Source organism: Oncorhynchus kisutch, linkage group LG11 (assembly GCF_002021735.2).
Source record: "Oncorhynchus kisutch isolate 150728-3 linkage group LG11, Okis_V2, whole genome shotgun sequence".
Taxonomy (NCBI): domain Eukaryota; kingdom Metazoa; phylum Chordata; class Actinopteri; order Salmoniformes; family Salmonidae; genus Oncorhynchus; species Oncorhynchus kisutch.
In genome coordinates this window covers 19,420,165-19,431,294 of record NC_034184.2, presented here as the reverse complement: position 1 = coordinate 19,431,294, position 11,130 = coordinate 19,420,165, and the positions used below count along the sequence as shown (strand labels likewise).

The 11,130-nt window shown below is 43.0% G+C and overlaps 1 protein-coding gene across 2 annotated transcripts in view; it reads left to right on the top strand.

Moving 5' to 3' along the window:
* The window catches only part of c1qtnf1 (C1q and TNF related 1), a 41,683-nt gene extending 30,866 nt beyond the window's left edge, over nt 1–10,817 (top strand). For both annotated transcript variants that reach the window (XM_020495553.2, XM_031835413.1), the window contains 3 exons: nt 6,309–6,514; nt 6,688–6,824; nt 7,858–10,817. In XM_020495553.2, coding sequence (XP_020351142.1) covers nt 6,309–6,514; nt 6,688–6,824; nt 7,858–8,408 — 894 coding nt within the window. In that variant the 3' untranslated portion in view covers nt 8,409–10,817. The remainder of the gene's footprint in view (nt 1–6,308; nt 6,515–6,687; nt 6,825–7,857) is intronic.
* The last annotated feature ends 313 nt before the right edge of the window (nt 10,818–11,130 follow it).

Sequence of the window (11,130 nt, the reverse complement as noted above, 5' to 3'; positions counted from 1 at the left end):
GACTGTTTGAAGTTGTGGACAGGTGTCTTTTATACTGATAACAAGTTCAAACAGGTGCCATTAATACAGGTAACGAGTGGAGGACAGAGGAGCCCCTTAAAGAAGAAGTTACAGGTCTGTGAGAGCCAGAAATCTTGCTTGTTTGTAGGTGACCAAATACTTATTTTCCACCCTAATTTGCAAATAAATTCATAAAAAAATCCTACAATGTGATTTTCTGGATTTTTTTCTAATTTTGTCTGTCATAGTTGAAGTGTACCTATGATGAAAATTACAGGCCTCTCTCATATTTTTAAGTGGGAGAACTGGCACAATTGGTGGCTGACTAAATACTTTTTGCCCCACTGTATGTATGTCCAGATGGCGCCGAAGAATATGGCTGACTTTTTACATTCTCCCAACCAATTGTGATATTTTGTTATTTTTTTCTGGGTGAGAATTTTGTGTAACTTATTTGTTAACTTATTGTATACATAATGTTGCCTCTACCGTCTCTTATGACCAAAAATAACATCTGGACATCAGAACAGCGATTACTCACCGCGGACTGGAAGAAACTTTTTCCTTTAACGAGTCCGACAAGAAGGATATCCTGCTTTCACTGGAACAGGCCCATGCCTTTTGCGTGAAGAAAAGACACAGGAAAAGGTGCCGCAGATCGGGCAGCCTTCTGAGAATCCGTAGGCGAGCGAGTAAACCCCCACTGCCATCTGTTCTTCTTGCTAACGTGCAATCATTGGAAAATAAAATGTATGACCTACGATTAAGATTATCCTACCAACGGGCCATCAAAAACTGTAACATCAAATGTTTCACCAAGACGTGGCTGAACGACGACACGGACAATATAGAGGTAGCGGGATTTTCCATGCACCGGCAGAACAGAGACGCTACCTCTGGTAAGACGAGGGGTGGGGGTGTGTGTCTATTTGTCAATAACAGCTGGTGTGCGATGTCTAATATTAAAGAAGTCTCAAGGTATTTTTCGCCTGAGGTAGAGTAGCTTATGATACGCTGTAGACCACACTATCTAACAAGAGAGTTCTCATCCAAATTATTCGTAGCCATCTATTTAACACCACAGAATGAAGCTGGCACTAAAACCCCTCTCAACCAACTCTGTAAGGCCATAAGCAAAGAAGAAAATGCTCACCCAGAAGCAGCCCTCCTAGTGGCCGGGGACTTTAATGCAGGCAAACTTAATAAAGTTTTACCAGAGAAAAATTAAATCCTAGACCACCTTTACTCCACACAAAGAGATGCATACAAAGCTCTCCCCCGCCCCCTGTTTGGCAAATCTGACCATAATTCTATCCTTCTGATTATATATAGCAAATTCTCCAGTGTTATTTAGTCTTCCCAACTCTGGCATGATAACAATAATTTAAACAGGTTAAGAATCACAGATGGAATCCCAGGGCAAGTTCTCAAAGCATGCACAGGCCAGCTGGCAGATGTCTTCCCAGACATTTTCAATCTCTCCTTGTCCCAGTCTGTAATCCCAACATGTTTCAAGCTAACCACCATTGTCCCTGTTCCCAAGAGCTCCAAGGTAACTTGCCTAAATGACTATCGCCCTGTAGCACTCACTTCTGTAATTATGAAGTGCTTTGAAAAGCTGATCATGGCACACGTCTACACCATCATCCCAGACACCCTAAACTCACTCCAATTCACATACCGCTCCAACAGATCCGCAGAATACACCATTTCAATTGCACTTCACACTGCCCTCTCCTTCGTGGACAAGACGGGAAATAACTATGTGAGAATGCTGTTCATAGATTACAGCTCAGCGTTCAACACCATAGTACCCTCCAAGCTCATCACCAAGCTAGGGCCCCTGGGACTGAACCCCTCCCTCTGCATCTGGATCCTGGACTTCCTGACGGGCCAGCCACAGGTGGTAAGGGTAAGCAACAACACCTCCCCCACGCTGACCCTCAACACAGGGGTCCCTCAGGGGTGTGTACTTAGTCCCCTTCTGTATTCCCTGTTCACCCATGACTGTGTGGCTGTGCATGACTCTAACACCATCAAGTTCTGACGATACGACATTGGTAGGCCTGATCACCAACTGCGATGAGTCAGCCTACAGGGAGAAGGTCAGAGACTTAGCCGTGTGGTACCAGGACAACAACCTCCCTCTCAACATCAGTAAGACCAAGGAGCTGATTGTGGACTATTGGAGAAAGAGGGGAGCGAACACCCCATCCACATCGACGGGGCTTTTGTGGAGTAGGTCGAGAGCTTCAAGTTCCTTGGCGTCTATATCACTAAGGACTTAACATGGTCCACCCACACAGTTGTGAAGATGACATGGGAGGGCCTCTTCCCCCTCAGGAGGCTGTTATACAGCTTCACCATCAAGAGCATTTTAACTGGATGCATCTCCGCAATTGCACCGTCCTTGACTGCAAAGCGCTACAAACGGTGGTGCAGACAGCCCAGTACATCACTGGCGCCAAGCTCCCTGCCATCCAGGACCTTTACACCAGGCAGTGTCAGAGGAAGGCCCAAAAAACTGCCAAAGAATCCAGCCACCGAAACCATAGACTGCTCAATCTGCAGCCCTCTGCAAAACGATACCGGAGCATTGGCTCTTGGACCAAAAGGCTCCGAGACAGCTTCTACCCCTAACCCATAAGACTGCCAAATAGCCAGTCTGCTAAAAAGTAAATTAATGGTACCCAAACTATCTGCACTGACCCTTCACACACTCACTAGACTTTACACACAGTCCACTATGTACATACTCACTCACACACACTACACAAAACCCTTACACATAGCACACACACGCATACCGACGCAACACACACACACACACACACACACACACTCACACACTTCCTAATTTGTAAATTGCAAATGTTGTGCAAAGCTGTCATCAAGGCAAAGGGTGGCTATATTTGAAGAATCTCAAATATAAAAATCTATTTTGATTTGTTTAACACTTTTTTGGTTACTACATGATTCCATATGTGTTATTTCATAGGTTTGATGTCTTCACTATTATTCTACAATGTAAAAATATTAAAATGAAAGAAAAACCCTCGAATGAGTAGGTGTTCTAAAACTTTTGACCGGTAGTGTATACAGTTGAAGTCAGAGGTTTACATACACCTTAGTCAAATACATTTAAACTAACTTTTTCACAATTCCTGACATTTAATGCTAGTCAAAATTCCCTGTCTTAGGCCAGTTAGGATCACCACTTTATTTTATGAATGTGAAATGTCAGAATAATAGTAGAGAGAATGATTTATTTAATCTTTCATCACATTCCCAGTGGGTCAGTAGTTTACATACACTCAATTAGTATTTGGTAACATTGCCTTTAAATTGTTTAACTTGGGTCAAATGTTTCGGGTAGCCTTCCACAAGCTTCCCACATTAAGTTGGGTGAATTTTGGCACAGTCCTTCTGACAGAGCTGGTGTAACTGAATAAGGTTTATAGGCCTCCTTGCTCGCACACGCTTTTTCAGTTCTGCCCACAAATTTTCTATAGGATTGAAAAAGTCCCTCTTTGCCATGCAAATGAACTGAATCCCCAAAAACATTTCCCCTGCATTTCTGCCCTGCCACAAAAGGACCAGCTGACATCATGTCAGTGATTTTCTCGTTAACACAGGTGTGAGTGTTGACGAGGACAAGGCTGGAGATCACTCTGTCATGCTGATTGAGTTCGAATAACAGACTGGAAGCTTCAAAAGGAGGGTGGTGCTTGGAATCATTGTTCTTCCTCTGTCAAACATGGTTGCATGCAAGGAAACATGTGCCGTCATCATTGCTTTGCACAAAAAGGGCTTCACGGGCAAGGATATTGCTGGCAGGAAAATTGCACATAAATCAACCATTTATCGGATCATCAAGTACTTCAAGGAGAGCGGTTCAATTGTTGTGAAGAAGGCTTCAGGGCGCCCAAGAAAGTCCAGCACGCGCCAGGAGCGTCTCCTAAAGTTGATTTAGCTGCGGGATCGGGGCACCACCAGTACAGAGCTTGCTCAGGAATGGCAGCAGGCAGGTGTGAGTGCATCTGCACGCACAGTCAGGCAAAGATTTTTTGAGGATGGCCTGGTGTCAAGAAGGGCCGCAAAGAAGCCACTTCTCTCCAGGAAAAACATCAGGGACAGACTGATATTCTGCAAATGGTACAAGGATTGGACTGCTGAGGACTGGGGTAAAGTCATTTTCTCTGATGAATGCCCTTTCCGATTGTTTGGGGCATCTGGAAAAAAAGCTTGTCCGGAGAAGACAAGGTGAGCGCTAACATCAGTCCTGTGTCATGCCAACAGTAAAGCATCCTGAGACCATTCATGTGTGGGGTTGCTTCTCAGCCAAGGGAGTGGGCTCATTTAAAATGAGCAGAAGAACACAGCCATGAATAAAGAATGGTATCAACACATCCTCCGAGAGCAACTTCTCCCAACCATCCAGGAACAGTTTGGTGACGAACAACGCCTTTTCCAGCCTGATGGAGCACCTTGCCATAAAGCAAAAGTGATAACTAAGTGGCTCGGGGAACAAAACATCGATATTTTGGGTCCATGGCCAGGAAACTCCCCAGACCTTAATCCCATTGAGTATTTGTGGTCAATCCTCAAGAGGCGGGTGGACAAACAAAAACCCACAAATTCTGACAAACTCCAAGAATTGATTATGCAAGAATAGGCTGCCATCAGTGTGACCCAGAAGTTAATTGACAGCATGCCAGGATTGCAGACGTCTTGGAAAAGAAGGGTCAACACTGCAAATATTGACTCTTTGCATCAACTTCATGTAATTGTCAATACAAGCCTTTGACACTTATGAAATGCTTGTAATTATACTTCAGTGTTCCATAGTAACATCTGACAAAAATATCTAAAGACAATGAGGCAGCAGACTTTGTGAAAATTAATATTTGTGTCATTCTTAAATCTTTTGGCCACAACTGTACTTTACTGTACTCTACTGTACTCGACTGTTTCGTACTGTACTCTACTGTGCTCTATTGAGCTTTACTGTGGTGTACTTTGATGTCCAAGCTTGTGAAACATAGATGTCTATGATTGGTTCAGATTTGTTCCGGCCCAGACCAACCATATTTGGTGTTGTTTGGGTGCAGAGACATTAAAATAATAGCCAGTGTGTAGAATAATACCCACATATGCAAAGGAGGATATTGGATACCTTTGTGTACCTATTTAGGATACATCACCATGGAGAAAATGATATTCATAATTATGCATTTCTGTGTAAAACAGATCAGGGACGCATGACAAAATTCCTTTATCGCAATTCCCTTACCAGGTGTAAATCCACTTCACTTCCTGTAGTTCAATAACCAAAATAGGTTTTTTCAAAGTCAATGTGTCATGTCATAGCTGACACCCCATTCTTTCTGCAGACATAATTAAATCATATTTCAGAGCAAATATTTATTTGGAAAACATGGACACATAAAAAAACTGAGTGAGATTTTACAGAGATTCTGTTACCAAAGTTTGCATCTGCACAGTTCTTTTGTAAAATGTTCAGTGCAAAATGTAGTTATTGTGCATAGAGTTGTATGGTTTGTTAAACTTTGAAATCAATGGTTTTGAGTCTCAGCGCTTTTACTTTACTGTGGAATTGACGTTAGAAGTTATATTCTTCAAGAATTATTGGGTATATATCATTATTAATTTCTAAGTCCAAAAATGTATGGAGTAACTAAGGATTCTAGCTTTAAAGAAGTTCAAAGACAATCATATTCTCCAGCATAATTTCTCTTGAGTTAGGCTAATGTGTGGAAATGTGTGTTTTTATTTATTTACTTTTTACTCTGAGAGTACAGTCTGTCTCCGTCTCAAATGATACCATATTCCCTATATAGTGCACCACTTTTGACCAGAGCCCTTGTAAAACGTAATGCACTATATAGTGACATTTGGGACGCACACTGTTGTTGTTTGTCATATTGAGGTGTCATAGCCATCCAAGTGAAAACAGATGAGAATATATGAGTTTGGTTTATCCCACAAACACATTATGTAGCAGGCCAACCACTCTGTCTCCAGAGACACTGGGTCTGTCCCCAACTTCACAGATTATGTAGTAATCACTGTCCTAAAGAAAGAAAGAGGTCTATTCATGGCAAAACTAAAGTGCAGAACAAACATACATTTTTTTTATGGATGATTCTCAATTGTATCTCCTTGATTTCCTGTGTCCTCTCTCCTCATCTCCTTCTCAAAGTACATTGGAGAAGATATGCAGTTAATTACCATATGAGCTCAATCACTTCCTGATTATGACTGATGTCACTTCCTGTTTCCCGAAGATGACAGTGCGGGATGGGCAGCCGTCCTCTGCCCTGTGTGCGTGGGTGGTACTGCTCCTGTTGGTGGTCTCAGGTGAACCCTACCGGACCCCCTACGACCAGGAACAAGACCAGAACAGAGACAGGGACAGTGAGACAACAGACCTCAGGACAGACCCTAGGACAGACCCCAGGACAAACACCAGGGTCTACCACAGAGATGTCAGGTACTACTGCATACTACTCCTACATACTACCCTTCTGAGTGGCACCCTATTCTCTATATAGTGCACTACTATTGATCAGGGTCCCTATATGGGCCAAAAGTATTGCACAAAATAGGGAATAGGTTGCCATTTGGGATGTATCCATTGACATTGTTTTCTATTGCCCCTGGTAGTGAAGTGAGGGGTAAAGACTGTCGGCGGTGTTGTGACCCTGGAGAGCAGCCCCCTCCTCATTATTCCAACCCCCACTACCCACAACAGTACCCACAGTACCAAGCGGTGCCACAGATCAACATCACCATCCTCAAAGGTAGGTTGGTCACCTGCACTACTACTGACTACCACATTAAGTTAAGTGAACTTACGTACTTAAACTTAACCTTGTTCCCAGGCTCAATTTCTGAGGAGAGATGGTTGGTGGACGCAATTAACTTGAACTTAACTTCAACCGTTTGGAGAACCTGAATCACTGGGGGACAGCACTTTCCATTTAAAGAGTTGCAAGAACATCAAATTAGTGGTCCAGTGTAGCAGAAAGCAGATTGGTTCATTTGTAAAGGGCCGAATAGCAAATGGGTCTGAAGTTAGCAACTGAAGCTCGCAACTAGCAACTACACACAAGGCTTTCGAGAGTCAGCGAGCCTCTCTAACCAGAATAATGTCTCTGCCAAGATCAGTTCAGGGTCAGGCTAAACCACACAGGCATGCAGGGTCTTTGGCAAGCAGGATGAGCTTGGTGACTCTCCACAAAGATGAGAGGGGACAAACGCTTTGGGTTTGTGGGTAAGTAAATTGTTCCCCAGGGTTAGGAAAAGTAGTGGGTTAGGACTCACTGGTGGGCTGTGAAACATTTGACTGGGTCTCAGCTTTAAAACTGGACTGTGTCTACATTCCAAATGGCACCCTATTGCATACATAGTGCCTATGGGCCCTGGTCAAAATAAGTACACTATATAAGGAATAAGGTGTAATTTGGGACTCAAGTTGTGTCTTGGGGGATAATGATGAGGCGATTAAAGGCTTTGGGCGAAAACATGTTTGGGAACCAGTGGGTTAGGAGAGGGGACAACAGCTGTGGGTATTTGTATCTGCCACGTTGTACATCTTGGATGCTGAGAATGTGAAAACAGATGTGGTACTGTAACTGTTATGGTGAATGACCACTAGCTATGCAAAGCAGTGGGCAAATCTGTGTCAGACACAAACACAATAATTTATCTGTAGTCTTACCTTAAACCATGACCTTTGACTGCATTCACTGACCTGAGGTATTCTCTTCTTATTGCCTTGAACAGTTGCATGTACTGGAGTTTTACTAACATTTCTACTTCTTCCTCCTCCAGGTGAGAAGGGGGACAGCGGCCAGCGAGGTCCGTACGGTAAATCCGGTAAGTCTGGCCAATCCGGTCCCCGAGGCCCCAACGGCATCAGGGGCACCAAAGGGAGCATAGGGACCCCGGGTGAACCCTGCAAGGCCCAGTACGCTGCTTTCTCCGTGGGCCGCAAGAAGGCCATCCACTCCAACGACTACTACCAGACCTTAGTGTTCGACACCGAGCTCGTCAACCTCTACGGCCACTTCAACATGTTCACCGGCAAGTTCTACTGCTACGTGCCGGGAATCTACTACTTCAGCCTGAACGTGCACACGTGGAACCAGAAGGAGACGTATGTGCACGTGATGCATAACGAGAGGGAGGTGGTGATCCTGTACGCTCAGCCCAGTGACCGGAGTATCATGCAGAGCCAGAGCCTGATGCTAGAGCTGGAGAGAGAGGACCAGGTGTGGGTCAGGCTGTTCAAAGGGGAGAGAGAGAACGCCATCTTCAGCGATGACTTTGATACCTACGTCACTTTCAATGGACACCTCATCAAGCCAAAGAGCGAGGGGTAGGAGGAGGGTTGCATCTATGTCCCAGGTGGCACCCTTTTCCATATATAGTGCACTACTTTTGAGCAGAGCCATATGGGCCCTGGTCAAAAGTAGTGTACTATATAGGGGAGAATAGGGTGCTATTTGAGATGTAGACAGGGTTGTGGGCTTGTGTGATATTATGGACATGTGTGAAACGAGATGGAGACACAATCAGAAGAGTGATTGGTTCACAGTTCATAGTAGAATATCTTCTTAATTTCTTATTGTGTCTTTTAATAAATGTATTTTATATAACATAATCCAGATAGCAAAATATATATTTTGAGAAGTAAACCAAGCCAAGTCTTAATCTAGCAAAAACATGTTGCACACACAGTCCAATAAAGATTGAGGATCTTTTGGATATTTTGTCAGGAACCAAACAAAATGAATTCAAGATTGTCACTGTTGTGTTGTTGAGTTTAAAGTGCCTTGAGGGTGTGAAGAAGTGTCCTGCATCTGCAGCCATCATATAGCTGTACTGATGTCCCTTTGGCCAGTAAACGTTAAAAAGTACTCCGTGTCCCCTGGCAGCACTAAGGGTACATCCCAAATGGCACCCTACTCCCTATATTTTGCACTACTTTTGACCAGAACCCTATGGAGCCTGATGAAAATTAGTGCACTAAATAGGGAATAGGGTGCCATTTGGGATGGAGACCATTTTATGAATTATGTATTTTGTGTGATGGAAAGTATTATAATTCTTACCAAGTTTGCACTCAGATAAACCATATGTTAGGTTAAGAGCACCCATCATAGCTTTCAAATGCAGGATGTAGCGATAGAACATCTTTTTGAGTTACACAAAATGGCTATTAAATGACACTGTAAACATATCCTAAAACAAGTATTGATAGGGCTTACCCAGGAAAAACCTCCATAAAGGACCCATTCACAGTGAACAGGAGATGGAACACTTTATTCAGGCTTTATTCCCTGACTGGATGAACTACACAGGTATACTTCATATATCATAAAACATTTCATACAACCTGGACAAGATAAAGCAACAGGTGCTAGAAGTGAATGAGACAAAGCATGGCATAGCTGTACATTCATTCACATAGCTGCATTCTGGTTGTTCAGTGACTGTGGACATTCAAAACCTGGAAGCAAACCTCTTTCCATTCAGATAGAAAAGGTCACTCCATTTCTGCAGTGTTGTCTGTCTGACATTTGTAGACTGTAGTCAGCCCTGTCTGTGGAGTTATTGTACTAGGGTGGGGTTGCCCTTTGATTATTTGAATAAAAAACCCAGCGCCAATATTGACAACATTGGTCCAGTGTGGATGTAACCCAGTCTCCATAATACAACAATAGACTCAGATTTACCGAAGACACAATATCGGTTTAGCAAAAATGGAAATGATAATCGCATAGGGCAAAATCAGTTACATATACAATAATAATACTAGATGGTGCTTTAACTGTTCAATGGTGCTGTTTAGATTTGAGCAACAATCAATATGTATATTATTGTGTTGTGCAAAGTATTTGATATATACTATGTTTTTAGTTTTTTTATATAATGTATTGTCAATAAAAACGTGTTAGACCTCAGTGGTGTAGAAAATATCTACCAAAATATGAATATCTTAAACAAAATATTTTCCCACAAGCCAGTATTCACTTTCCATGAAACCTTGAGTCATTGAAAATGTCCAGGGTGGTTTTAGAAATATTATATTTTTATACGAGTTGACGTCCCTAGAGCTCACGGTTAACTGCCAAGGCCCCATTCCAAACCGAACTCCCACACCCTATCCCTGCGTCTTAGTTGGGCCCTGTTCAAAACCAAACCCCCACACCCTATCCCTGTGTCCTAGATGGTCCTTGTTCCAAACCAAAACAAACCCTCACAACCTATGTCCTAGTTGGGCCCCGTTCCAAACCAAACCCCAATCAATGGGTCCTAGTTCGGTCCTTGTGCAAACTAAACCCTCACACATTTTTAACATTTATATTTTAGTAGACGATCTCATCCAGAGCTACTTAATGAGTGCATACATTTTCATACTGGTCCACCGTGGGAGTCAAACCCACAACGCTTTCATGCTTTACCAACGATCCATGGTTCTTAGTTGACTGTCCCTCATGGTTCTGAATGGCCTCTTTTCAAACCAAACCATCACATGAAAAGATGATCTGGGGAGAAAGGCCAGATATTGTATTTGGTCTGGAATTAGATCCCAGGAAATACTTAGCCGAGACCAGAATTGCCAGAAAATGTTTTAGTGCCTGCAGACATACATGTTTTCTATAGTAGACTGTTTGACTAAGGCTGTTCAGCCACTATGCATTGTTTAAAAGTAGTTTTGATACAATCAAGTTGAGTATGTATATGGACCATATTCATTAAAAAGACAAATAAATAATGTCCTGATATATGGTGGTTTTGCATGCTTGTTTAGTTGTGTGTGTGTGTGTGTGTGCCTGTATTGTATAGGGTGTGTCTCTATTTCTCCTGGCTATTTGATGGCGTGTACCTGCCAAACTTTCTCGGTGGACACAGAGGAATGTGCTTGTGAGAACAAAGCACACCAACCCAAACCCAGACCCAACCTGTAGACAGCAAATATTATGTCTCTGTCTTTCTTAGTTACTACTTCCTCTCTCTGTCCCTCTCTCTCATTCTCTATGCCCACATAGGCACATATGCATGCAGTAGTCATGCACACACACACACACAAACAGAAAT